The 27,972-nt window shown below is 55.7% G+C and overlaps 2 protein-coding genes across 7 annotated transcripts in view; one reads left to right on the top strand and one right to left on the bottom strand.

Moving 5' to 3' along the window:
• PTPA (protein phosphatase 2 phosphatase activator) overlaps positions 1–10,390 on the bottom strand; it is a 28,451-nt gene extending 18,061 nt beyond the window's left edge. For all 3 annotated transcript variants that reach the window (XM_082470186.1, XM_082470187.1, XM_082470188.1), the window contains exons 1-3: positions 10,131–10,390; positions 5,594–5,691; positions 3,059–3,145 (exon numbers count right to left, since the gene is read on the bottom strand). In XM_082470186.1, coding sequence (XP_082326312.1) covers positions 3,059–3,145; positions 5,594–5,691; positions 10,131–10,161 — 216 coding nt within the window. In that variant the 5' untranslated portion in view covers positions 10,162–10,390. The remainder of the gene's footprint in view (positions 1–3,058; positions 3,146–5,593; positions 5,692–10,130) is intronic.
• A 187-nt stretch (positions 10,391–10,577) lies between these two features.
• Positions 10,578–26,209, top strand: CRAT (carnitine O-acetyltransferase). 4 transcript variants are annotated; one of them, XM_082470178.1, is made up of 15 exons: positions 10,578–11,094; positions 12,859–12,997; positions 13,697–13,960; positions 16,494–16,612; positions 17,710–17,763; positions 18,359–18,524; positions 18,877–19,051; positions 19,511–19,689; positions 20,240–20,340; positions 20,751–20,870; positions 21,034–21,156; positions 21,248–21,383; positions 21,946–22,008; positions 22,765–22,902; positions 23,480–26,209. In XM_082470178.1, exons 2-15 carry the CDS (start codon positions 12,971–12,973, stop codon positions 23,693–23,695), a joined length of 1,881 nt encoding a protein of 626 aa, XP_082326304.1. In that variant the 5' UTR covers positions 10,578–11,094; positions 12,859–12,970; the 3' UTR covers positions 23,696–26,209. The 4 variants fall into 4 exon arrangements, 3 of the variants coding, with proteins under 3 accessions (XP_082326304.1, XP_082326303.1, XP_082326305.1); XM_082470177.1 differs by lacking the exon at positions 12,859–12,997; XR_014265966.1 differs by lacking the exons at positions 12,859–12,997; positions 21,248–21,383 and having other exon boundaries at positions 23,480–23,617.
• The last annotated feature ends 1,763 nt before the right edge of the window (positions 26,210–27,972 follow it).

Consider the following 27,972-nt stretch of genomic DNA (forward strand, 5'->3'; position numbering starts at 1 on the left):
GCCCTGATGCTGCCCTCCCTCACCTCCCCTTTCCCTACGCTTGGGGCGTGGGAGAAGAGGAAAGTTACCTGTAAGAGGAGAAAGTTCCCTTTATACCTGGCTGTGGCCAAGGGCCAGGGTGACAAAAAGCTGCGTTGCTGAAATGTGACCAAACGCACTGCTAGAGCCTGGCTTTGTGAAGAACCAGGTCACCAGGAAGAGCTCATAAGGACAGAGCAAACCTAACCCCATGCAGCAGCTGGGACTTATAAGGGATGGTGCAGCACTCCTGGCCCCTGAAGCACCAGAACAGATTCCCCAGAGAACTGTCTTCGCTGAGGCACTGAACGGGACATAAAGAAGGTGCTTGAAGCCAGCGGGAGCCAGGCCCCAGCTGCTAGCTCAGCTGAGCCAATGAATAATTAAAAGGCTCCTAGCTCCTCTTTCTGGAGAGGGTTTTTGAAGGCAGGGGCTGCCTCTGTTGTTTGGCTTGTTGAGGGGAGAGGGTTGGAGGGGAGGGAGCTGTGGGCTGAAGCCCCTAGGAAGCATGAAGAATAATTTGAGCCACCCTCCTCCTCCTTGGACCAAAGCTTCCTTTTCAGATTTCATGGACCAGTAAAATCTTCTCCAAAATCTCACTTGCCCATTTTAAATTCTGCCTCATTTAACAAAATCAAACGGAACAACAACAAAACATAAGCCTACTATCACCTTTATTTTACAAAAATAAAACATTTTAACCCCCAAAGAATAGGACAGACGTAATTTCAAAAGGAAGGAGAGCATTCTAAACATGGGTCTAGACCATCTCATACATCGCCCTCGCCGGTTCCCCTTGCTGCGGGTGGTCTGGAAGCGGCCCCCCAGGCCACTCTGCCCTCTCCCCAGCCGCAGCCGCCTCCCCCTGCCTTGAGAGGCAGGAGCGAGAAGCGGCAGGGGAGCCACAGCAGCTGCGCCAGGCAGGAAGGGAGGCCGCATGCTGTGTGCGGTGCCTTCTGCCGCCACTGGAGACCTCTGGAGACCACACGAGCCACCCCTGTCCCCTGAGTGAGAATGAACCCAGCTCAGGAAGAGCCCCACGTGAAACAACATCAGTGTTACTGGAAATTAAAACCGAAAACCAGCTAACGATAACAATAGCTAATAATGACAATGCCATCTAGTAGGTGCCAGGCTCTGTGCTAAAAAAAAAAAAAACCTACATGCGGGATCTCCCCGGGGGCCATGAGTAGGTCTGTGGCTCTTCCCACTCTACAGCTGAGGAGACGGAGCGTCAGAGGCGACAAGGCCACTCAGCTCAGAAGTGAGAGGTCATCAAAACCCGATCAGCCTGACTCCAGAACCCAAGCACTTAACCAGGCTGCAATCCTGCCAAAAGAATGGCTCCTGAGCTGAGCCAACACCTGGGTGGTATGGACATCTACCATCAAAACCTCAGGGGTAATGAAGGGACCTGAGAGGGGTTTGGCAGCTCAGGATCTGCTGGGGTAATTACAACACTGCCCTTTAATTAGGCTTCCCCCACATTCCCCAGCCCACTGAGCACAGCTCAGCGTTCCTTATCACAGGCTCAAGGAGTGGCCCTCTCTCCCCCACCACCGTCTGCGCCCACAGCCAAAGCCCCAGAGCACTGAGCAGGCCCAAGAGGAACCCAAGAAGTCACTGGTGGGCCAGCTCCCAAGAGAAGGCTGTCAATCCCCAGCACAGGCCTGGCTCCCCGCAGCGACAGAACAGGACCTCGGCCACCCAGCAGCCAGTTAGGGCCCAGGAGCACGAGGGCTATGCCAGCCTTGCGAAAGGTGGAGGGACTGGGCCAGGGCAGGGCCAGGCCTTACCCGACAGACCGAAGCTACGGCTAGAGAGCTGGGTGGACAAGGCACTGAGAGGCTGCTCGGGCCTGGGGTCTGAGATAAGATGAAGCTCAAGGGGGCTCTGGCTGCCTGGGACAGGAACGCAGGAGGCCGCTGGAGGCCTGGCACCGGGGCTGGGACGGCATCCAGCAAGAGCCAAGAGCTTGCGAGACCACACCTTCCCGTGCCTATCAGCCTCCCCACAGCTCTCACCCTCCCTCTACAAACAAGCCGGTCTTTGAAACACAGCCAAAGAGCACCAAGCAGTGCACGCCCTGCAACTCAGCATTTCCACCTCTCGGAATGCATCCTTAGGAAAGAACGCCCACAGGTCTATGTGCGAGGGTGTTCGGAGCAGCAGTGTTTAGGGAAATAACCTCAAAGTCTAAGCGGGGGACTGTTTAAACCAGTGAGGGCATGGCTCAGGGGGCAGAGGAGCCCCCGGGGCAGGTCTGGGCGACAGTCCCCATGCTGTGAGCGGGAGGCTGCCCCTGGGAGGCGGTTATGGGGAGGAATACAGGGCGGGGCCAGCTTTTTTGTTAGTGCTACACACGTTTCTAACAGTAATCTCTTTTTTTTTTTTAAGATTTTTTTGATGTGGACCTTTTTTTTTTAAGTCTTTATTGAATTTGTCACAATATTGTTTCTGTTTTATGTTTTGGTTTTTTGGCCGCGAGGCGGCGTGTGGGATCTTAGCTCCCCGACCAGGGATCGAACCCACACTCCCTGCGCTAGAAGGTGAAGTCCCGACCACTGGACCGCCAGGGAAGTCCCCTCTAACAGTAATCTCTTCAGTGAGCATATTTACCTCTTTTGTGATCATTCTTCATTTAAAAAGTTACATACAGACACCAGTTGACAAAAATGCAGGCTAGGGAATTCCCTGGCGGTCCAGTGGTTAGGACTCCATGCTTCCAATACTGGGGCCCGGGTTCAATCCCTGGTCAGGGAACTACGATCCCACAAGCCACACGGTGCGGCCCCAAACAAAAACACAACAGAACAAAACAAAACAAAAATGCAGGCTATAAAACAGCTTATATACCTTGATCTCAATTTTATAAATACACATCTATTCACAGATTTTTTTTTTTAATTAGAAATGTAGACACTAAAATGTCAGCTGCACATGTGTCTGGGTGATCTTATTTTCTGCACTGGTCCTATTGTGGGCTCTTGGGAGCTATTTTTGGAAAGACCCTGCCCAGCAGGCTCCTGCCTTTGCCTACCTCAGAGACTCTGTACTCGACGCTCAGCTTCTTCCCCTTCACACCTTCGTTGAGGGTGAGGATGAATCCGATGTAGTCAGCGTACGCCTGCCAAACAGAGGGAGGAGCGGGGACTTGGAGAAGGGTGTCAGACCCCCGCGCTCTACACCCTTGCCAGCCCCCACTCCACCCAGTTACCCAAGAGCTCCAAGCTGCCCCCGGCTCCCAACCCGATAGCAGGAGCAGCAGAAAGATAATGCCAAACACCCAACCCTGATCCTCCATCCAAAACCACTGGCAGGCCAGTGACCACAATGATGCCTGGACCTCCAGCCAGAGTCTACTGTGCACTCACCACTGCTGCCAGCAGTTTCTTTATACAACAACCCCACAAGGCAGACGCTGTCATTGTCCCCATTTTACAGATGAGGAAACCAAGGCTTCAGGGGAAGTGACTCCTAAGACCAAGATGTCCTTAGACGTGGAGCTAGGACCCAGCCAGCCAAACTCCAAAGTAGAGCGGCGAGTACTCCACCATTATACTATACCACCAAGGGTCCAGCCCCTGGTAACTTTCCAGATGTTTCCCCCACCAGGCAGGCCAGGCTGTGTACCTGCATTGCAGATGCCCTGCTCCCAGGAGATGAAGCTGTTTTCTGCCCATGGCCAGGTCTCCCAACACACCCATCCCCAGCTTCCAACTGGGCACCCTCTTCCCTATGGGGCTGCAGGTTACAGCCAGCACAGGGCTAAGAAAGCACTGAGGTGCAGGCCCCTGTAGAGGCAGCTCCTGGCAGCAAGCAACTTCTGTGTGGTCTTGTTTCTTCTTCATCCCTTTTGCCTCTCACTTTCTTGCTTCCTCTTTATCCAACACTTAAGGGGGGCGGGTGGGGGGGCGGGGGGGGGAGACTTCCCTGGTGGTCCAGTGGTTAAGAACCTGCCTTCCAATGCAGGGGACACGGGTTCGATCCCTGGTAGGGGAACTAGATCCCTCATGCATGCCACAAGACCCAGTGCAGCCAAAATAAAAAGAAATTAAAAAAAAAAAAAACAGGCAGAGGGCCAGATTAGGCTGCCCACCTATAGCCTAGAGCACAGCAGCTCAACCCCTGGGGCTCCAGAGCCAGGCAACCTGGACATAACTCTTTGGACTCTCATCTCAACCACTAACTGTGCCTTGCTAAATGTCTAAATGTCTTCACCTCCTGGCCTCAGTTTTCTCAATTTCAAAATGGAGATGACCTCAGAGTCCCAGGGTTTTTGTGAGGATTAAATCAGCTAAAGTACCTGGCGCATCATAAATACCCAATGTTCTCTGGAAAACATCTAGGGGAAAGCAAGGAACTAAAGCCACGTTTGGATTCAGACAGTCCTGCAGGTTCAGGGAAGAGAAAAGTGGTACTTCTCAACCCGGGTGAGACGGCTCCCAGGAGACTTCCAACAGTCTGGAGACATTCTTGGTTGTGATAACTGGGAGGAGGGCTGCTACTGGCATGGAGTGGGTAGCGGCCAGGGGTGTCACTAAACATCCTACAGTGCACGGGACAGCCCCCTACAACAAAGGCTTATCTGCCCCAAATGTCAATAGTGCTGAGGTTGAGAAACCCTGAGGCAGAGCAACCAAGATGATGAAAGGACTCGAACCACATCCTTTGAGCAGCTAAAGAACTAAGGCGTTTATCCTGGTGAAGACGTGGGGGAGAAAACAACTCAGAAAAGACACGATAACCATCTCCAGATATTTAAAGGGCAGGCTTGTGAAAGAGGAGCCAGACAGGCTAGCATGGCCCCGGCCCCAGCAAGGCCAAGACATGGCTGCAGTAGGGCTTGGGCTCAACATAAGCATAGGAGACTCCACACGGAGAACCTGCCAAGCTTGCCAGGACCCCGGGCCACCCTTCTATACAAGTGACACTCCCCACTCCAGCTGCCCACACCAGGTGTAGGCAAGTGGATGGAGCTGGACGCGAGGCCTTCCCTGAGAACTTGAAATCGGCTTTCTTTTTCTTAGTCCCAGTCCTTCCACAGCCTGTACCAGAAGCCGGGAAGGTACAAGCTGTTATCTTCTGCCTACCATGAAGACTGAGAAGCGCAGAGAACTGGGACCCCAGTTCCCTGGTGTTTTGGGCTCAGCCGCCTCCCTGGCCTAGGTTTCCATGGGGTAACCTCCTCTCCCTGTGATACACTGGCTCCCAGACTTGCTATTATTTGCAACCAAGCATCAGAGTGACCCGCTCCATCATGTAGGATGTTCAGCCAATACAGTAACACCCAAGGGGCGATGGCTTCCGAGAATCAGGAGCAGAACCCTCCATGGTTATCCTCGCCCCAGCCCCCAGAGACCTTCCCACTCCAGCGCCCTGAGTGCTGCCCCTGAGGGGGAAGAGACAGCCAGCTCCCCTGTCACCTCTCTCCATAGCTTCTAAACAGCTCTGGCTCCAAAAGCAAGAAGGGTCAGGAGCTCACAGCCCCACTCAGGCCTAGAAAACCACTGTCTTTGAAAAAGCCCAAGTTTCTCATCCAGTTTTGACCCTGCAGTGCAGACACCAGTGGTACCTGAGAACGCTTCCATTTGCCCATGTCTGGAACAGTGTGGATCTCTTTTTTTGGAATGATGAAGTTCTGAGTGGCTGGAAGGATATCCTCCGAAGAGTCTTGACAAAGAAAATGAAAAAGCAATCAGATAAACAGAATCCTTCCCCCCCAACACACACACACACACACACACACACACACACACTTTTAAACCAAGACTCTAACGCGCAAGCCCTAGCATAAACCAGACACGCACTCCCAGGATAAAGTATCGGCTTGTTAAGCCAAACCCACTGGCTTCCTGCCTTTCCTCACTCTGCAAGGAGCTGGGCGATCCTGGCAACCCCCTCAACAACTGATATGTCCAGTGGATCTGCCATGCCCTCTCCTCCTGCTCCCCAGGCAGGCAGAAAGGTTAGAAAAATAAAGCCAAGTTGACCTTTTAGACATAAACAGGCAACTCAAAGAAGAAGAAGGAAAAAAAAATGGCCAATAAACATTTGAAAAAAAATTACCAACATCCCGAATAAGCACAGAAATGTAAATTAGATGAGACTGCTTTTCTAAATCAGGTTGGCAGATTAAAAACATCTGGCACTGATTGGGGAAGGGGAAACAGGAACTCTCCTGCACTGTTGGTGAGAGTCTTAGATGGTAGAATCTGCTGAGGGGGCAACTCAGCACGGTCTTTTGAAGTAAAAACTGCATACTACACCCACTGAGCCAACAGTAGGAATCAACCCTACAGATGTGCCCACAGAAATAGACAAAGATGTATATAAAAGTGCTTACTGCATCGAAAAAAATTAGAAACAACCCAAATATCAATCAATAAGGTGATGGATTAATAACGATATGCCCGTATGATGGAAATCTTCCTAGCTTTTGAAAAGAACAAAATCTAAATTACTGACATGAGAAAAACGGCCTAAATATTAATAAGTGAAGAAACAAAACTGCAGCATATTATATACAATATAATCTTATTTTTGTAAAAAAAAATTTACATACTAATATAAATAACACATATACCTATTAGCTTATGCATTGGAAAAATCTAAAGGATTAAACACCAAAGTTAATAGCTGTCATCTCTAGGAGGTAAGATTTATAAAGGACTTCCACTTTCTAAGCTACATATTACTATTAAAAACTGGCATTGTAGTACTTTTGTAATCAGAAATAAACTATTTTAAATAGAGTTTCTGTATTTTCAGAAGCTGAAGGAAAGGAAAACACAGGGTAGTCTGTGTATCCCATTTAGCTGAAATTTATGTTTTGCTGCATAAATCTTTTTGTTTGATTATGGGACACTGCTTTCTGAAATCTGAAAAACTCTGAATTCCAAAATACACCTAGTCCCAAAGGTTACGGGTTGGGAGTTGTGGGCCTGAATCTACTCTTGGAGATTTGTCAGATTAGTAAGCCCCTTCCTTTAAAATTGAAAACTCTCAAAAAATAGAAATAATTTTTTAAAAAATAAATAGGACTTCCGGGCTTCCCTGGTGGCGCAGTGGTTGAGAATCTGCCTGCTAATGCGGGGAACGCGGGTTCGAGCCCTGGTCTGGGAGGATCCCACATGCCGCGGAGCGGCTGGGCCCGTGAGCCACAATTACTGAGCCTGCGTGTCTGGAGCCTGTGCTCCGCAACAAGAGAGGCCGCGATAGTGAGAGGCCCGCGCACAGCGATGAAGAGTGGCCCCCACTTGCCACAACTAGTGAAAGCCCTCGCACAGAAACGAAGACCCAACATAGCCATAAATTAAAAATAAATAAATAAATAAAAATTAAAAAAAAAAAAAAAATAGGACTTCCCTGGTGGCGCTGGGGTTAAGGATCCGCCTGCCAGTGAGGGGCACACGGGTTCAAGCCCTGGTCCGGGAAGATCCCACATGCCACGGAGCAACTAAGCCCGTGTGCCACAACTACTGAGCCTGTGCTCTAGCGCCCGAGAGCCACAACTACTGAGCCCACGTGCCTAGAGTCCGTGCTCCACAACAAAGAGAAGCCACCGCAATGAGAAGCCCACGCACCGCAACTTAGAGTAGCCCCCCGCTCGCCGCAACTAGAGAAAGCCCGTGCGCAGCAACAAAGACCCAACGCAGCCAAAAATAAATTTATAAAGAAATAAGTAAATAAATAAAAATGAAAATGAAAACTCTCCAAGAAGTGTAAAGGACTATCAGTCACTCACAATGTAGTATAAATCTGTTCCATTGCTGTCCTCCTAAAACCTAGCTCACATCAGCTGCATGGAGAAAAGGGAACAAAGACCTAAGTAGGTTCTAGAACATGTGACCTTTGGGGGACCAGAGCCTGCCTCGAGAGGCCCTGAGGAAAGGAAAAGTGCGAGGAGACCTGGAGACCTAAGGAGACAGAGAATCTGGGATAAGACCAAGGCAAACCTCTGCCTTCAACCCAGGGCCCAAATTCAAATTCAAATTCAAATTCAAATTCAGATTCAAATTCAACCCAGGGCCCAAAAATCAGACCAGAAACTCTCTTCCTCCTCCCACCTGTTCTGCAAGTCCTGTTCCCAGAACCTTAAATTGACGACCATACTATTAATAAATTGCTACTTCAAGTAAGATGCTAAATTAAAAGCTTTGTAGGTCAGGCTGGTGACCTAACCGCATTGTTTTTATGGGAAAATGTGTTCTACATTCCAAATTATCCATTTGCAAATGATCTTTGGGAACAGAGCCCTTTTCTAAATTTGCGAGAACTGTTCCCTGCAAGGGGCTAGCCCTCCTGATATTATTTCACAGGGCCGGGCCCTGTTCCCAGAAGAAAGGCTACCTGGAAGTTTTGCGACCAATCACTGATGAAACACACACACACACAATTTGCCAGAACATGCAATCCCAAATCAAAAAGACAAGACTTCAAACTCGAGACTGTGATCAATGAGGTCAGGCCCACAGCCTCTCTAGCCTCAGATTACTCCGCCTCTGACAAAGGTGCCACGGGACAGCTGGATCCCCTACAACCCCTCAGTATAAGATGGAAACATCCAGAGTTTTAGAGGTGTTCCTAAAAAATCCCAGAGAATATAATACGTTATCACCTACGATTTGGGAACCTGTCTGCATGTGTAACCTGTACGACCTTTGAAAAGGATATCAGTAATCCAGATTTCCTGATAACCCCCACGTCCCATGATTCGCCCACACCATCAATGGAACACACACTACCAGCTCGGTGAGGAAGCTACAGTAGACCCATGTTGAGAGATAAGAAAACAGGCTCACAGAGGCTGCAGTGTGCCAGGTAGAGCCAGGTCTATGTTAACTCCAGAATCCAAGGTTTTCATCACTACACTGTCTGAGTTAAGCAATTCTTTCCACTGCTCCTAAACATCCTTTGTTTCAAACTTCAAAGAAGGAACACCTCCTGGGAACCTGAATCTTCTCAGCCTTCCTCGGTCTCAGTGCACAGGTTCTCCCCTCCACACCTCCCACCGCCCATCTTCCCAGACACATTCATCTCACTGATAATTCTGGTTGCCTTATATATCCTGATGTCATTACCGGAACTCCTAAGGGCACATGCACAGAAGTTTTGTACCAAACAAAATAAATGTCTGGTTTCAAATGCCTTAACAGACCATACCCAGCTCTTTGGGGGTTTTTTTGTTTTTTGTTTTTGAGGCGGGGTGGGGAGTGGAGGGGATGCCTCTTTTGATCTTCAAAATTTCTCCCTCCTGAGACCTTCCCAGAGCTCATAAAAGGGGAGACAAGGTAGAAGGAACAGTGAATGGTTTCAAAACATTAGCTGTCTTGAAACAGCTGTTTAGCCAACCTATTTGCACCTCTGACAGAATTTTAGAAGTCCTTCTTAGCTCAAGGGAGGGGAGGAGGAGGGGTCAGCAAACACCCTTCCATTTCCCCACGTTACCGGTCTAAGAGGATCCTTTCCCTCGCACCTCCATCCCAGTTATTTGAGATGAACAGTGTAAATAAAAAGTTACAGATGGTGATGCCAGAAAGAAAGTCGTCTCTTTGCACAACCAGCGTTTTTAAATCAGTGGTTTAGACGACCAAGGGCAGTTTCCCTCGATAACTTCTTAGCCACTGAAACTCCGGAGCCCCGTCTCCAAGGGGAAAAGAGAGCAGGTGATGAGGGGTGGTCAGGGCCGAGGGGTCGAGGCAGGCCCCACGGAGCACCAGCCCCCAGCCCCAGTGCAGGGTCTAATGAAGACAGCAGCCCCCATGCCTGGCTGCTTCCCCGCCAGGTCAAGAGCTGACTTCAGCAGGAGCAGCCCAGGTGTGGAAAAGGCCTCCCCTTCGGGCCACGGGGCTGCCCACCCGACCCTTGGGCAACTCAGGCTCCCCAAGTCCTGGCGTTACGCCCCACCCATCGCCCTTTTGCAGTCCCGAGATCCTGCCCTCCCTCCAGATCCCCCAGCACTTCGGGGCCCAAGAGCGTTTGCCCCTTGAGTTCCTCCACCTCCCGACCCTCCGCCCCTCGCTGAGCACCCCACACTCCACACCCCGTCCCCGCCCCCACGCCTGGCACCGCCCCCGAACCCCCACTCCACCGCGGCCCCTCCGCCCTACCTGGCGGCGACCGCTGCTCGCTCTCAGCCATCTTCCTGCCGCCAGGAGCCGGCCTGGATGCCTGCAGTCCCCTCTCACCTTTCACCCCCGCACCCGCCCTGCCTTTCCCCGGCCCCACCACGCGCCCAGAGCTTTCCGAAGAGAAGTGAGCACCGGCCGGCTAGAACCGAAAACCGAGAATTAAAGTCACCCCAGCGAGGACGCCCGCCATATTGGTGCGGGGCACTCAGGGAGCATGCCCAGCAACGGCCGACTCGCGGCGTCCCCGCTCACCCGGAGGCGGTGGCCATGTTGGTGCGGGGCGCCGGAGAGCATGCGCACCAACGGCCGGCTCGCCGCGCGGCTCGCCAACCGCCTGCGGGGAGGGCCCTGGGAGCGCGGCGGCCATGCTTTTGCGGGGCGGTCCCCACCTGTCATCTTGTTGCGTGGCTCTGACGCTATCCCTAGGACTAGTAGAAGACAGTCCCTTGTCAGCATGGTTGTGTTTTGTCACCACTCTGAGAGCAGCGCTCAAGGGCACCAAAAGGACTGAGAAGGGTGCACACCACTGCCTCCAACAGTTTGGACGGCTTATGGAGGTGGGAGAGGGCGAGCTGGACGGTGGCCTCCGCCTTGCTCCCCTTCCGGGGTTCCACCACCTCGCGGGGTCCCCAACCGCTAACTGCGCCCTGCTCCCGCCCGCGGCCCCGCCCCGCGCTCTCGGCTAGCCGCCGGGGCCTGCAACTGGCCCGAGGCCGCGCCCCAGGAGTCCGCTTGCCCCGGGCCAGTTGGGTGGGCGGCCCGGTGGGTGGGCGCGGGGCCGCTTCTACCGGCTGGCGGCCGTGACTCGACGACCTTGGCCCGGAGGCTCTAGCGGGAACCCACCCACGGCGGCGGCGCGGACTTTGCCCAGCGCGGGGGACGGAGCGGACCGTGTGTCCGCGGGCGGGCCGCAGAGATGTTGGCCTTCGCTGCCAGGACCGTGGTGAGTGCGGCCGGGAAGCCGGCCTAGCGGGCCCTGGATCGGGCGGGCGGGCGGGCCGCAGACCGGGCCAGCAGCGCAGCTACGCCCCAGTGGGAAAACCGGCCGTCAAGGCGCCGCGGCCCGGTGCCTGCAGTCCAGCCTCACCAGCAGCTGCTGGGCCGGGGTCGGCAGGTGGGCTAACCCCGCTGGCAGAGGGGGAGACTGAGGCTTAAGGTCAGAGGCTAGATCGGAGCCACACTCTGTGGCGCCAAATTCCAAAGACCCGGCAGACACAGTAAGGACCCTGGCTTCGGGCAGCACCTCCACCCTTAGGCCCGGAGCCAAGGAGCGGAGAGACACCAAGAGTGTCTCCTCACGGTTATTCTCTGCCTCACACACCTGTCGCACGCTCAGCCTGAGCCATTTCTTCCCCGGCCAGAGCCACGTCTCCAACCCCATCCAGTTGGTCACCTTCCCCGGGCTTATCAAATGGCCCCTGGGGGATTGTGTGTGGCCAGAGACACTCCAGTGAGGGCATCAAGCTGGGCTGCTCAGAAAGTCCTCAGAGTTGGCAGAAGGCAGCAGGTGGCAGCCCCATGCCCTCCCTCTCCACCAGTCACTTCCCCAACTTGATTAACAGCTACCCACTCCCATGCCTCCACCCCTACCCCCAATCTTCCCCGGGGGCAGCTTGGAGCAGGTAGTGCTGCTATCCTGACTTGGATTCCTTTCCTCTCTACCCCAAGCATATCTCTGTTTGTATCTCCCTCTGTCTGGGCCAAGAAGGGTATTCAGACACTGCCAGGCCCAGAGGGCTGAGGTACCCATCCACCTACCCAGAGGCTTTTCCAGATTTTCCAGGACCTCAGAGCTCCAGCTCATCCTTGCCACTGCCACCTGAGCTCTGTTCCCATCCCACAGATGGCCTCTAGGTCATCTTCTAGGACCTGCTAAATGGCCTGATCACTTTACTGCCAGGAAAACTGAGGCAAGGGGAGACTTGGCCAGCATTCCCTGGACTCAAATCTAGTCCAGTCCCAAAGCCAGCATTCTTTGTTTTTGGGAGGTTTTTAAAAATTTTTTATTTATTTATTTATTTGTCTGCACTGAGTCTTAGTTGCGGCACTCGGACTCTTTAGTTGCAGCATGCACGTGGGATCTAGTTCCCGGACCAGGGATCAAGCTCGGGTCCCCTGCATTGGGAACTCAGGGTCTTATCCACTGCACCACCAGGGAAGTCCCTGGTTTATTTTTAATGCCCAAAGGTCTCGTAACCCCCAGCTGAATGAGCCACAACTCAAGAGAACCAGGCTTTGGTGGAAGGGTGGCCCAGAAGGGCCCCAAGAGTCTTGGAGGGAAATGTCCATTTACACTCCCTTCCCAGTGTCTACTCCTTTGCACCAACCCCAGTTTTCAGGACTGTATTCAGGGTTGTGGTTTAACCTCAGCGACCAAGCAGTTTCTGTCCTCCAGCCCCAAGTTGTCCCTCATCAAGCACACCTATGCAGATTCCGACAGGTGCATTTTTAGAACCTCTTGGCCTGCCTCCTTAGCACTGGGCCCATCCAGGGAAGAAAGGGAAAAGTTTTCCAGGTTTCCTTCTACTCCAGTGCACACCACCAGCCCTCTCACCTGCTCCCCATTCCTCCACTTCTGGAAGCTCAGTAGGGTGGAACAGCTGCTCCTGTGACAGCCATAAGCCCAGATGCCACCACAGCTGCTGTAGCCATCGCCACTGCCACCTCTGCCTCCCCCTGAATCTTGGCTCTTGTCTTTTCTTTCCAGCCCGGGCAAGTGGCTGCCTCTTGCTAGGTTCTGCTCACCCACTTGGTAGCACAGTTAGGCTTAGAGATCCAGCCCAAGGCAGACAGACAGGGCTCAGAACCTCAGTCCTGCCATGGAGGACGGGCAGCAGAAAGAGAAGGTATGAAACGGAGCCTCTGCCGCTTGCCTGCCCACTGCTGCCAGCAGCCTCGGACCCTCCTGTCTCTCTTTCTGTCCGCCTCCAGAGTCTCCAGACTTTCCCTCTCTGTCAGCTCTCACCCTCCTTGCCAGGCCACTCAGCTCTCTCTTGGCACAGCGCTGCCCCCATGCCACCCCTGTCCCCACCCCACAGACAGGAAAAAGCCCAAGACCTCTCCCTCACCCAGAGGTACTGTCGTCGTCTGGCCCTATCTGATTTTCTCTTCTTCCCTCCTATGTCTCCACCTGGTAAGGATGGGAGAAAAGGAGGTGGGGACCTCCGGGAGGGAGTGGTCACCTCACTGCTGGCTGGCTCATCGTCCCAGGGTGAGAAAGGTGGGGCCCTGTGCATCCAATAGGTGAGAGGTCCCTCTGAGCTCTGCCACCCCCAGTAGGTGCCATTCATCCTGACTCGGTTCCTCTGAGTGCTGCCAAGATCAGTGACCACTCCCCACCCTCCTCCATCCCTACTTACATCTCCTGGCCCCTAAGAGGTGGGGACACCTACAGCTGGAGAGCTGGGAAACCAGGGCAGGCACCACCCAAGAGGCCGTCTCTGACCCCCGGAGTGGGCACATGAGTGCCCAGGACTTCGGCTTTGGGATTGCCAGGGCCTCCCAGAGCCGGTGAGAGAATGAGCAGGATGTTCTGCTGCCTGCAGGTGAAGCCCCTGGACTTCCTCAAGCCCTCCTCCTTGATGAAGGTTTCCAGTCGCTTTAAGACACACCAGGACTCGCTACCACGGCTGCCCGTGCCCCCGCTCCAGCAGACCCTGGACCGTTATCTCAAGGCGCTGCAGCCCATCGTGAGCGAGGAGGAGTGGGCCCAAACCAAGCAGCTGGTGGAAGAGTTTCAGACCGCGGGGGGCGTAGGGGAGCGCCTGCAGAAGGGGCTGGAGCGCAGGGCCAGGAAGATGGAGAACTGGGTGAGTGGGAAGGCAGGGGGCACACCAGTCCCCTTGGCTCGCGCGGAGGTTTCGGGGAACAGGGCACCCCCCACCCAGAGACCCTGGGTCGTTGTGAGCGTCCCTCCTGTGGCCTGTTGCTGGCTGCATACCCCAGATTTTCCAATACGGGCTGCTCTGGTGCATCCATTTGCCCCACGGAGTTTCTTGAGCACTTACTCTGTGCCTGGCACCAGGCAGGGTGCTGGGTGAGCAAGAAGGGCACCGTCAGCGGCCTGCTGGAGCTGACGTTCAAGTAGGGCAGGAAGAGGACACACGCGAGTGGACGAGGTCATCTCAGGCAGTGAAGTTCTATAGAAATAAAAAGGACGACGCGAGAGTGAGAGTGGAGACCAGTAGCATCTTCATTCTGAAGGGGCAGGGAGGGCAGGGAGGGGGCGGTGTTGGGTCTGAGACAGAGGGAACAGCACGGGCAAAGGTGGCAACAGCTGGTGCGTTCGGGGACAGAGGCTAGAGTGGAGTGCAAGGGCAGGGCGGGGCGGGGCCCCGGGGAGAATTCGGCACTTGGACTTGAGCTCAGTGGGAGGGGGCTGCAGGGTGATTATAGTGACAGTGACTCATTGTCCTGGTTCTGTGTCTCAGTCTGTCACAAAGCGTGTGCAGATGTGTCTGCGCTGATGCCCCGGGCACTGGTCTGTGCGCGTCTTACACCCTCAGCATGAAGTTAGAGACGACTGCCCTGCTGCTGGGAGGGAAGCGAGGGTGGGGCAAGGAGCCCGGTGGGAGGCTGGCGGGGAGAGGGTGGGAAGTCATTTGGTCCAGGGTATATTTCAGTGTCACGGCACTTGCTGATGGGGGTGGGGGGTGGACAGTCCTGTCCTAAAGCAGCTGTGTGGGGGAAGCGAAGGGGGATGTGTTGAGAGAGGGGTGAATGAGGGAGAAGCGGGTGTGCAAGAGAGGACCAGAGCCAGGTCTGGCCCTACAACGTGAGGGGCGCTGTGAGGGAGCGGGTGGAAAGGTGGGGGCTGCACAGAGGAGGTGGGAGTCATCAGCTGGCGGAGGGCACAGATGAGCCTTGGCAGGTCAGGGCCTGGGACCCTGGAATCAGGGTCTCAGCAAGTCTGAGGCCTGGCAGTTTTCCAACTTTGTTTAGCCCAGAACTACTGCTTCAGACAGAATCTGCTGGCTAAAGGGCTGGGGCCACCACCCCCTCTCCACTCACAGGGCTCTTAAGGGGCTCTACCACTGCCCAGCAGATTCTCACTGAGGGAATGCCCACATCTACAGGGTCTCCCCTTGACTCCTGAGCTCAGGTCAGAGGCTCTGAGGTCCTTTGTGGCGTGAGGGCTCCTGGCTAAAGGGCAGCCCAGCCCGGCTGTCCCCAAGGAGAGGGAGTTCCTGTCTGCCCCTCCCTGATCTACAGATGAGGAAACTGAGGCCCAGAGAGGTAGATCGAAATCCCAGAGCCACACAGCAGCTCTCCAGGAGGCTCCAAGTTAGACAGGAGGGTCTGGCTGATCAGGGGCCGTATCTCCAGGTCACAAATCAGCAGACAGCAGTCGCCCACTGGCCTGCTGTGCCACCCGGGCACGTTGCCCTCCTTCACCCCTTGCCAGGGGCCCAAGGCCAGCAGTTTCCCAAGGGGAGTCTGTGGTGAAGAGGCACGTCCCAGTGCTATTTAAGATGGGGTGCGGAAGCACAGTGGGGCCTGGGTCTCCAGGGATTGAGGAACCTGCCACTAAGAGGCACATTGGGCCTGTGCTTGGGGGAGTGTGTAGTGGGGGCGATGTTGCCATCAGCACCTAAGGTACAAGGGTGACAGTCACCTGGTTGTCCCAAGACAGGCGCTTTCAGCAGCATGTCCATGGCTAGTCCCCAGAGATACCCTGCCCTGGGCGGAGGACGGCCAGCCCAGTAGAGATGCAGCATGTGTCACCTACACCTTGTCACTAGTGCAATGATTTGTCTTTACAATGAGCTCCCCAGATTACCCTGACCTTGAGATCCAAGTGGGTGTCCATTCCCTCGTCTGACAGCAACAAAACTGAGGCCACAGAGGACCAGGATTCCTGAGGGCTCCTCTGAACCCCAGGCTCCTGCCTACCTGGACAGTGCCTACCTGAGATGGGCAAAAACTCATTCATCAGACTTTCTTTTTATATAGCTTTCTCTGTTTTCCTTTCTGTCTATCAGACAGACGTCTTTATTTCTAAAAGTATTAAACTCATTGACCTGAAATGTGTAAGATAAGGAAAAATGGTTGATGTTTCTGCCTCTGTTCTTCCCCCCACCCCAGGTTTCCTGCCAGTCTTTTTTTCTTGGCAGTGTTGCCTGATTTCCCTCGCTAATGCTGATTGGCTCCATCTAAAGGGAAGATGATGGGATGCCGCTCGGTTTAAGGGATTGGGCGGGGTCTGGATCTGAACATTCACTTTGAGAATCTGTGCTCCCTAGAGGGGACAGAGGGTGCCCAGCCAGGTCCACTGGCCCTGGTGGGGAAGGGGCAACCTGGTCCCCGCCCACCCCTCCTCACAGGCTCTGGTCCTTCCCCCAGCTGTCCGACTGGTGGCTTAAAACAGCCTATCTCCAGTACCGCCAGCCCCTGGTCATCTACTCCAGCCCGGGTTTGCTGCTGCCCAGGCAAGACTTTGTGGATCGGCAGGGCCAGCTCAGGTGAGTGGCCAAGGTGGGCGTGGGGCTCCGGGCTTTCTGCCGGGAGGTCGGAAGGGCCCCAGCCCTGTTCGTTATCTTTCATCCCCACAAACAGCCTTAGGAAGTAGGGAGCATCATCCCTGTTGTACAGGTACGGAAACTGAGGAGCAGAGCAGTGAAGGCACCTGCCCAAGATCACCTTTCGGGATTGGCTGACCCAGACAGGAAGCAGGATCTTCCTGGCTCCAAAGCTTCATAGCTGTTGACCACCAAACTGCAGACTAGGTCCCCTCCCTCCCCCTAAACCTGAGGCTACCCCTCACCCCAGTTCTGGCACTTCACCCCTCCTTCCTGCTCTCCTCAGCTGACCACAGGGGTGACCTTTGTACACAGTCCCCTTTTCCACATTTGGCCATGTCACTTTGCCTTGGCCTCTGTTCCAGTCCTACCAGGGGTAAAAATACCAGTGACGAGGATCTCCTGCCCAAGGGCTAGACACTGACGGCTGTCACTGCTTCTCTTAAAGGGATCAGGGCACCCCAGGAAGGGCCAGGGGTTCAGGCCCAGGAACTCTAGCCAGTGGGCCCCATGTTGGGGGCCAGGAGCACCCCCAGGCTTCGGGCATGGTTGATACGGCCCAGACAGTCCAGGGATGAAGGGCAGGTTGAGCAAGGTGGCCTGGGGGACACAGAGGCCCAGAAGCAGGAAGGGATCTAGGAGAGGGGAACACCTCACGCCACTGCCCTCCCGTTCACCCTTCCCCTACCCTCACAGTCCTAGGTCCCTCCATAACTGATGCTTCAGAGCAGGGTGACGGCCTTCCAGACTCCAGGCTGTGTGGATCAGGGCCTCAGGCCCTCTGCAGGTGGAGTCAGAGGGCACTGACTCATAACCCAGCCATAATCATGCTGCTGTTCCTGCCAGGCACTTGGCCAGCGCATCTCCCTAATCCCTTTCTGCACTTGAACTCCTTCAGGCTCTCTGTAAGCAGTGAGAGAGGAGGAAGGCAGTAGGTCGCTTCCCTGGACTAGGCTGCTCCCATCTCTCTGGTGTCTCTGGCCCAGGGACCTCCTTCTGGGTGTCCACACAGCCTTCTGATCTCTAACTGGTCCCTCCAGGTTCGCTGCCAAATTAATCGAGGGCGTGTTGGATTTCAAGGCCAGGATTGACAAGTGAGTGGCCCCGCCCCCACCCTGTCTCCTCCCACCTTGATTTCCTGATCGCCACAGCCACTCCAGCCGGCCCCGCCCTACCCCAAGCCGGAGCCCCCCTCCCCGCACCCCGCACCCCGTGCCTGGGTGCTGAGCTGGCCCAGAGCTCAGTCGCTTTCACTTCCTGTTGACCCAGCCTCTTTTGGGGCTGGGGAGACAGAGCATGGGGATTGGGACACCTGGGTCCTCTGCTCCAGCTGCCGTGACCTCCTCCTGGTGATCCTATTCCAAGAGACCCCTGGAATTGGCATCCCAGCCAAAGAGGACCCCGCCCCCCCCGGGGTTGACTTGCCGCTTCATCTTCCCTGTGGCAAACTGAAGCCCAGAGAGGAGAAGGGAGTTTCCAGGGTGACTCACGAGCAGGGTGGATTTCAGGCCTCCTGACCCAGTTGGGCTCCAACAGGCCCCCCCTGTCCCCAACCTCACGCTGAGGGGGAGGGGGGACACGAAGGGGCCCAGCACTGCTTGTGTGAGCCCCACTGCCTGACCAAGCCCGCAGCCATACCCGGCAGCTCCCTGTGGGTCCCACCCTCCTCCCTGTCCCTCTGCCCTGCAGCGAGACCCTGCCCGTGGAGTACCTGGGGGGAAAGCCGCTGTGCATGAACCAGTACTATCAGATCCTGTCCTCCTGCCGTGTGCCGGGCCCCAAGCAGGATTCGGTCACCAGCTTCAGCAAGACCAAGAAGCCACCCATGCACGTCACCGTGGTGCACAACTACCAAGTGGGTGGGCCGCCGCAGTCTTAGCCCCCGCGCGGTTGCCAGGAGGAGAGGGGCGGGGCCGAGAGTCAGCTTCCCCAACACACCTGCCCGTGTGCCCCTGGAACAGGCAGGCCCTGGGCCTCTCTCCGCCCTGGGTGTCCAGCCAGGCCCCGGCCTGGGGGAGGCCAGGAAGGGCTGTGGGCTTGGCCAGCCTGGGGAGAGCAGTGCAGGGACCTCCGCCCATCTCCTTGCCCTCGGCCTGACGCTGTCCTCTCAGCTGGGCTGCCAAGGCCAGCAGGAAGCTATGCTGGGAGGTGACTGCTGCCCATCTGAGGCTCCCACGAACCCCCTTCTCTCCACTGTCTCCGGACAGTTTTTTGAGTTGGATGTGTACCACAGCGATGGGACGCCCCTGACCTCGGATCAGATCTTCATGCAGCTGGAGAAGATCTGGAACTCATCACTGCAAACCAACAAAGAGCCCGTGGGCATCCTCACCTCCAACCACCGTAACTCCTGGGCCAAGGCATACAGCACCCTCATCAAAGGTACCCCTGGGAGGGGAGGGGAGGCCCACACCAGGCCCTGGGCAGCCACGTATCTCACTGAATCCTCTCAACTCTGAGCGGGTGCTGTTGGCCCCATTCCACAGAAGAGGAAACTGCAGTGCGGTTGGGTCCAGTTAGTTTATTCTTTCTCTTAAGTAGCAAGTTGCAGTGAGAATGCAAGTCCTCTGGCTGAGGAGCCCACCTCCACCATCCCTCCAAATCCCGTGCTGGTCAGGGGCATTGTCCCCAGAGTCAGCCCCCGGGTCGGATCTCAGACTGCCTCACCGGCTCTCTGCATGACCTGGGCTTCTGTTTCCTCCTTTCTGAAGTGGGTCAGGTGTTAGCCCTACCTCACGGGGTGCCGTGGGGCTGCAGGCCTCTGCTAAGTGAAGCTCCGGAGGCCTCCCCGGGCCTGGCCCCCGTGCCACCACACACACACGCGCACGCACATCTCCACAGACAAGGTGAACCGGGAGTCAGTGCACTCCATCCAGAAGAGCATCTTCACCGTGTGCCTGGACGCACCCATGCCTCGGGTCTCGGAAGACGTGTACCGCAGCCAGGTGGCTGGCCAGATGCTGCACGGGGGTGGCAGCAAGCTCAACAGCGGCAACCGCTGGTTCGACAAAACGCTGCAGGTGAGGACCTGGCAGGGCCAGGACTCCCGCCCAGGCACGCACCCAGGCTTGGCCCACTACTGCCCCGGGACTTCCTGCCCCTCCCCTGGAGCCCAGAGTCCCTGGCTTCCCAGCTTGTGAAGCAGGGGGGAAGCCAGCAGGTGGACGCGGCTATAATTAGCAGCAGTCAGCCTGTCATTACTAGGCCTGGCCCGGTAACCCGCGTCACCCCTCCAACATAGCCATCAGCAGATCAGAGAGAGCCTGGGATGTGGGGCCAGGCAGAGTGGCATAACCTTGGTCATGACTTTCCCTCTGTACCTGTAAAATGGGGTGGTAGGACTCACAGGGGTCGTTGCGAGGACTCGGAAAGGTCTGTTTAGCACGGGATGTGCTTAGCGTGACCTGGGACAGGTCTTCCAAGGCCCCCAGTGAGTGTTAGCGATTAGGAATAACAGTAATAAGTCAGCAGAACCCCTTGAGATGGTTCAGGGATGCCCTACCCATGGGACCCAACCAGAGAGTGGCTCCAGGGACCTGGGGCTGTCGGGGTCCCCATTCTCCTCTGCAGTTCATCGTGGCAGAAGACGGCTCCTGTGGGCTCGTTTATGAGCATGCAGCAGCAGAGGGACCTCCCATCATCACCCTTGTGGACCACGTCATTGAGTTCACGTGAGTATGGTTCCTCCATCCTCCAGCCAGTTCTCCAGCTCCTGATGACAGGTGACACAGAGGCGACAGAGTAGCCTTCAAAGGAGCAACGGCATTCTCCCTTATACCTGGGAATCTGTTTCTTCAGAGGAAGCCAGAAGAGGGCATGGGGTTTAGAGTCAATCAAACCTGGGTTTGAATTCTGGCTCTGCCACTTCTCAGCCTTGTGACCTTGGACAAGTCCCTTCCCCTCCTCCGTTTCACCATTTAAAAGCTGAAATGAAGGCAGTTTTCAGAAGAACAAACCAAAGAGTATCCCTGGGCTGGTCCCCTCCAGCTTTGGGCACCCATCCTCCCCATCCTAATCCTGGGGATGGACCCAGGCTCCCGAGACGCCCAGCAGGAGCCTGAGACCCCCACGTCCTATGCAGGAAGAAGCCCGAGCTCGTGCGGTCTCCCATGGTGCCCCTGCCCATGCCCAAGAAGCTGCGGTTCAACATCACCCCCGAGATCAAGAGCGACATTGAGAAGGCCAAGCAGAATCTCAGCATGTGAGTGCTGGGTGCCAGGCGGGCGGGGCCGGGCCCCTCTAGCCAGAACAAGAGTCAGCTCTGTCATCGTGCCTGGCTGGTTCTGAGACTGCCCTCGGCCCCTCCCTGGGGTTGGCAGAGGCTGCCAGGTGTCTGCTCCTCACCCACCTCCTCTGACCCCCAGCATGATCCAGGACCTGGACATCACGATGCTGGTGTTCCACCACTTTGGAAAGGACTTCCCCAAGTCTGAGAAGCTGAGCCCAGACTCCTTCATCCAGATGGCACTACAGCTGGCCTACTACAGGTGTGCCCCGCCCCCCATGAAGGAGGGATGCAGCCTGGGGGCAGAGGCGGGGGGACCTGCCAGGGGTGTGCTCAGCCCACCTCCCACGCAGGATCTATGGGCAGGCCTGCGCCACCTATGAAAGCGCCTCTCTGCGCATGTTTCACCTGGGCCGTACCGACACCATCCGCTCGGCCTCCATGGACTCACTGACCTTCGTCAAGGCCATGGACGACCCTGATGTGACGGTGAGCGGTCCGGGGCAAGGGTGGGAGAGCTGGGTTTGAGCCTTCTCCCTTCCTGCTCATTCTGTCAACACGCAGTGAGCACCTATTGTATTCCAGTCCTATGGTGGATACTGGGCATCTAGGGGAAGATGGAGCCATGAATTTATCAGCGTGGAGCTTTCTCTCAGCCAAAGAGAAAAGGAAACTGCAGTGGACCCTTGAACAACGTAGGGGATAAGGGCACCGCACAGTCAAAAATCCACATGTAACTTATAGTCAGCTCTCTGTATCCATGATTCTGCATCCGCAGGTTCAACCCACCACGGGTCGTGTCATACTGTCGAATTTATTGAAAAAAATCCACGTGTAAGTGGACCCGCACAGTTCAAACCCGAGTTGTTCAAGGGTCAGTCATCAGCAGTGAGCACTTGCCCTGTGTCAGGCCTTGGCTGGGGACTGGCCAGAGACATGGCAGCTCCAGTTCCTGCTCTCAGGGAGCTCAGAATCGAGAGTGGGGAGTGGGCCCCCGAGGAGGGTGGCAAGAACAGGAGGCTTCAGCTCCCTGTCCCCTCACCCTGCCTAGGAGCACCAGAAGGTGGAGCTGCTGCGGAAGGCCGTGCGGGCCCACCGAGCCCACACCGACCAGGTGAGCCGGTGCCTCCTGTCCCTGCTCGCTTGACCCGGGCACTTCCCACCGGCCTGTCCACCTGCCTGTCCATCCCTGCAGCAAATGGCTGCTGCCCTTAGCATCAGACACCCATCCCCTAAGGCTTGGGGCACTTGGAACAAAGCTGAACATCCCCATTTTACAGTGGGAGAGACCAAGGCGAGGTCCAGTGACTGCCCGAGTTGGCCTCTGGATCTTGCGTCATGCTCTCCCTGATGCCCCTGGAGCCCAGGATGCTGAGGGTGTGCACGGGCTGGCAGACAGCAGGGTTCCTGCCCTCTGACAGCTTGGGCTGCAGTCAAGGGGTGGAGGTCTGGTTCCCATCCTGGCCCTGAGCGCCTGTACGTGCCAGGCTTTGCCCATGTCACATGCAGAGGTCTATTTAGATCTCACTGCCGCCCCGCAAAGGGAGTTTAGTGACTGTTCCTACTTCACAGATGAAGACACTGAGGCTCCAAGATACAAGTGACCTGCCAAGGTCCCTGCCAGGATGAGGCCAGGCCGCCCAGCTGCAGTCCTGTGCTCTTAGGCTGCACTTTCCTGCCTCCCTGGGTGGGTCCCTGGGCCTCAGTTTCCCCATCTGTGAAGTGAGGGCTCTTCTGCTTGGCTGCTCTGGTCTCACGGGTCTGAGGGGGCCAGTGAATGGAAGAGGCATTGCCGCCACAGGCTCCTGAGGAGGGCAGCGGTGCCTCGTGGGCCTGAAGCCCCTGTTCCTGACAGCTCCCCTTCCTGCAGGCCATCCGTGGGGAGGCCTTCGACCGGCACCTCCTGGGCCTGAAGCTGCAGGCCATCGAAGACCTGGTGAGCATGCCCGACATCTTCATGGACACCTCCTACGCCATCGCCATGCACTTCAACCTGTCCACCAGCCAGGTGGGCCACTGCCCTAGGCGCCCTGGGGGGGAGGGAACAGAAGCCACTAGAAACTGGAGCCGGACAAAGGCTGCACCGAGTGGAGCCGAGGTCCAGAACACGGTCACTTGGTGGTGATGTGACCCACACAGGCGCACTGCTGAAGCAGCTGAGCTCTGGAGGAGGAGCTGGGGTCAGGCGGCTTTGCTGCAGCTCAGGCAGGCTGAGAAGGAGTCAGGATCCCCCCCCACCGCCCGCTTTCATTCAGTCACTGATGAGATGTTAGGGAATGTCTGATCCATGCCAGCCTGCGCCGGGCACTGGGGTAGAGCAGGGACAGCCACTGTCCCTGCCCCCAGGGGCTCACATTCCAGGCAGGAAGCCCAGGGGAGGAGGCAGCCCCCACTCGGGAACGTCAGGGAAGTCCCTGTAGAGAGGTGACACCGGAACTGCACCCCAGAGGATGAGAGGAAGTACGCTGTCCGCTGGAGACGAGGAGAGGGCGTGTCGGGCAGAGCACGGTGGGAGCCGACGTGGAAAGGCAGGCTGGTGCCACCATGGGGCTGAGATGAGAGCCTTGGTCCTGTGCCATTCTCAGGTCCCTGCCAAGACAGACTGTGTCATGTTCTTTGGGCCCGTGGTCCCAGATGGCTATGGTGTCTGCTATAACCCCATGGAGGCGCACATCAACTTCTCCGTGTCGGCCTACAACAGCTGCGCAGAGACCAATGCGGTCCGCCTGGTGCACTACCTGGAGAAGGCGCTCCTGGACATGCGCGCCCTGCTGCAGGGCCACCCCCAGGCCAAGCTCTGAGCCCTGCTGCTCAGGCCTGCTGGTGCCACAGCCAAGCCGCCTTGGGCTGGGCCACCCACCGGGCCCTACTCCCTCGCTCCCTCTCCCCCTGGGCCCCCGCAGACCTGACCGAGTCTGGGACGGCATCCCCTAGCGGGGCCCGCGGCGCCGAGCTGAGTACCTTCTGTGGGTCCTCGCCAGCACCCGGGCTGAGTCCAGAAGCTGAGCAGGAGGTCGGGCCAGGCGCCTAGCATCTCACCCGCTGCGGCCTCCTCCTGGGAGAGGAACCAGCCGAGCTCATCCCTCGTCAGGGTGGGCACTGGGAAGTCCCTTTCTTATTAGCTCAGCTCTGCCCAGTTCCTGCCATGTGTGTGGCCAGGCTGGGGTCTGTACCCTGATCCCTAAGCTCCCAAGGACCTAGAGACAGGGTTACCTGGAGCTGGGGGCCTCCAGGCCTCCCCAAGGCTGAGGGGCCAGGGCGCGAGGTGTGCTGGTGGAGGGGAAGCCCACGCTGTGTCACAGCACCGTCCCCCGTGGCTCCGTGCTCTTCTGGATGATGTGGCTCACAGGCCCCAGCTCGCTTGCTTCCACACAGCTTGATTGCTGAACCATGTCCTGGTTGTATAATAGTATCACGCGAGGCAGTTAATAAAGGGGAAATTTGTTGGGAAAGAGTTGTTTCAGCAGAGAAGGCAGGCAGGTTGCGGCAGATCCTGGCTTTGCCTTCCTGCAGCTTTCCCCGCATCTGGGAGCTGGTGTCCAAGCAGCCAGTGGGCCCAAGGGTAGGGCTCCCAGAGGAGCGGAGCTCTCAGGCTTGGGTCAGGAAGCCAAGGGCCAGCTCGGACCTCAGGGCTCTGGGCCAGGACGGCACCAGACCCAGGCCTGCGTTCTTCACAGATACCTCCCACCTACCCATGACCTGGGCCTCTCCAGTCCCATGGGCTGTGTGCGGGGACAGCCCTCCCAGGGGACTGTGGGGCCCTGTACCCTCAGGCCTGGTTGTCTGGGCAGTGTGGCTGACACCCAGGGCCCAAGGCCTCGTCTGCTGCCTTGCACTGGGCGCAGCAGGAGTGCTGGCTGAGCAGGTGCTGACCCCCGCCCTAGCCACTGCCTGGGACCACCAGCCACCAGATCATGTGGCCACCCAGTCCGAACATTATGTCTGTCCCCAACCCCATGCACCTGGTACGGGCAGGGTGTCCTGCCAAAGTCAGCTGGGCTGCTTGTGGAGTGCGGAGGGACTCTGGCCCTGAGGAAGACACACGTGAAGCCCCAGAAGCAGATGCCAAGGGCGGGAGAGGCTACCCAGCCTGTGGGTGAGGTGCTTCGTGGCCTGGCTGACCTGTGATGGTCACTGAGGGAGGTGTGTCCTGAGGTGGTCTCCGTGTTTCAGATGACGGAACAGGCTCGGGGAGCGCATGCCACGCTTTTGGGCAAAGCCTCAGGGAGCAAGGAGTGGAGCCCAGCCCACGTGGGGAGTGGGTGTTACCTGAGGCCTGGCTGCTCCTTTGACCCCAGCAAGGCCAGCAGGGTGGGGTGTTGCCAGGGCAGGGGTGCACGAGTGTCCCTTCAGGGACCTCGAGCAGGAGGACCTGAAGAGAATCCCACCTCGACAGCACAGAGGCCTTGCTCTGCAGCTGGGGAGCAGGGCTGGCCCCTGGTGTCCTCAGGCTGGGTCTCGGGAAGCAGGGCCTGCAGCAGGAGCTGAGTGTGCCCTGTGTGAGCAGCGCTAGGGCGGAGCAGGCAGGGAGGGGAGACAGTGATGCAGGCCAAGGACACTGCAGTGACACACACCCAGGACTTCTGAATCTCAAGTTCTCAGAACTGTATGGGTCTGACTGTAAGGCAGGATTTTTTCCCAAAACGTTATCCTTCAGAAGTGAGGTCGTTCTGTTGCATTTGAGTTGTTACAGGTCTCATAACACAGAGGCTCACTTAGTTCTTTAGGACAGCAAAGTACTGTTTGGGGAAGACACATTTAGCACCTAAAACAACCCCAATCACTGATAGATGGAATGCTTAGAGGTCCCCTGGTGGAACTTCTGGGGGAAAAAAGTCAAAAGAACGATGAAGATGTAGTAATTATTCCTGAGGGTGTGACTTGTGACCTCACACTTTGCAAGCGTTGGGTGCAGGACAAGCAAGTGTCTTACGGGTCTCTGGACATGAGGGGAGGTAAGTTTTGGGGAGGTCACGTACTCCTACAGGATCGATTTTTAAAATCCAGCTGTCTGAATGTTACACCAGTATGTTTGGAATAAAATTTCAAGTACAGTGTCATGCATGAAATCCAGAAGGTGCTGCTGTATCACAAACTGCCTGTCTAGTGGACCCAGGAGAACTAGGTCAGCAGACCCAGAGGTTGCCCAGGGACAACCAGACCCTGATGCCAATGATGCAGATGAAGAACTTGATTTTTTTTTTTTTCAAAATGAGTGAAAAAGAACTGTCCTCAATTTATGTATTTTGTGTAATACAGCATTTGAAATTTGAGAATAATAAAATTAATAATAAAGATTACTTGGCTTTTACCTAGATCCTCTAAAAGTTTGTCTCTCCGGGTTGGCAAGAACTTGATTTTGGCTCTCTCCATTGGGAAAGTGCAGTGGCTGGAATCAAGGGCAGGCCTGGAGCAGAGCCCCAAGGTCGAGTGAGGGCTGGACGCCATGGGCCAAGTTAAAGACTTGGGCTTTATCCCAAGACACTGAGGACGATGTTTTAGGAAGATGCTGAGGAATGGATTAAAGGGCCCTGATGGGTGGGGATGAGGGCAACCTGCCAGGAGGCTTTGCTGCTGCTTAGCAGGGGGTAGTGGGCTGGGACCCAGACTGGCCTGGAAGGCAGAGAAAGTGGCTATTTCAAAAGACGCTTACAAGGTGGAGTGAGCAGGGCTTGGTGACCAACTGAATGGGAAAAGGAGTTGGGCAACCCGCAGGTGGGGTGCTGGGCAGCTCTCTGAGAGCCCAACCAGGGTGAACGTGTGGGTGAGTGCCAACTGGGGTAAAAAGCAGCGTTTACCCAGGACTCAGGGAAACCTCAGGGCTCATGAGACGGCCCTGTCCTCTCTTGCTGCATCCTGGATTTCCTCCGACCTCCAGTTTTTCTCTTTAACTATATCTAGTCTGCTGTTAAATCTACCTACTGAGTTCCTGTTTTTTAGCTATTGTATTTTCCAGTATTCATTTAAAAATCTGCCAGGGTTCACGTTATAGTTTCCTGTTCTCTGCAGATATATATATATATATATATATATATATATATATATATATACACACACACACACACACACACACACATACATCACACACACACATACATATATATATATGTATGTTTATTTATTTTTGGCTGCCTTGGGTCTTCGTTGCTGCGTGCGGACTTTCTCTATTTGTGGTGAGCGGGGGCTATACTTCGTTGTGGTGCGTGGGCTTCTCATTGAAGTGGCTTCTCGTGGAGCACAGGCTCTAGGCATGTGGGCTTCAGTAGTTGCAGCACGCAGGCCCTAGAGTTCATGGGCTTCAGTAGTTGTGGTGCGTGGGCTCAGTAGTTGTGGCTCGCAGGTTCTAGAGGGCAGGCTCAGTGGTTGTAGCACACGGGCTTAGTTGCTCCATGACATGTGAGATCTTCCCGGACCAGGGATCAAACCTGTGTCCCCCGCATTGGCAGGTGGATTCTTAACCAGTGCGCGACCAGCGAAGTCCTGCAGATATTTTCAAGTTTGTCCCTTACTTCTTTAAAAAAGTAAAACAGGGCTTCCCTCGTGGCGCAGTGGTTGAGAATCTGCCTGCCAATGCAGGGCACACGGGTTCGAGCCCTGGTCCGGGAAGATCCCACATGCCGCGGAGCAACTGGGCCCGTGAGCCACAATTACTGAGCCTGCGCGTCTGGAGCCTGTGCTCCGCAACAAGAGAGGCCGCGATAGTGAGAGGCCCCCACTTGCCGCAATTAGAGAAAGCCCTCGCACAGAAACGAAGACCCAACACAGCCATAAATAAATAAATAAATAAATTTATTAAAAAAAAAAAAAAAATTAAAACAACTTAAAATCTGTGCCCGATCATTCCAGCACCTGAAGTATGTGTGGGTTTGTTTCTAATACTTGTTTCCAGCTGGTTCTCAAGGATGGTGGTGATTCCTTTTCTACCTGGTCACCTTTGTCTATATTTTGTTCATGGTAAATTCTTAAAACTGTATAAATAATTGAAGTCTAGCATGAAGGTTCCTTCTTCCAGAGATTTGTTTGCTTCTGCCACACGTCTGGGATGAGGTCACCTTAACTAAATGTCCAGGTTGTGTGG

The sequence above is a fragment of the Balaenoptera physalus genome, assembly GCF_965194825.1.
Source record: "Balaenoptera physalus genome assembly, chromosome: 7".
In the NCBI taxonomy this organism is placed as follows: Eukaryota; Metazoa; Chordata; class Mammalia; order Artiodactyla; family Balaenopteridae; genus Balaenoptera; species Balaenoptera physalus.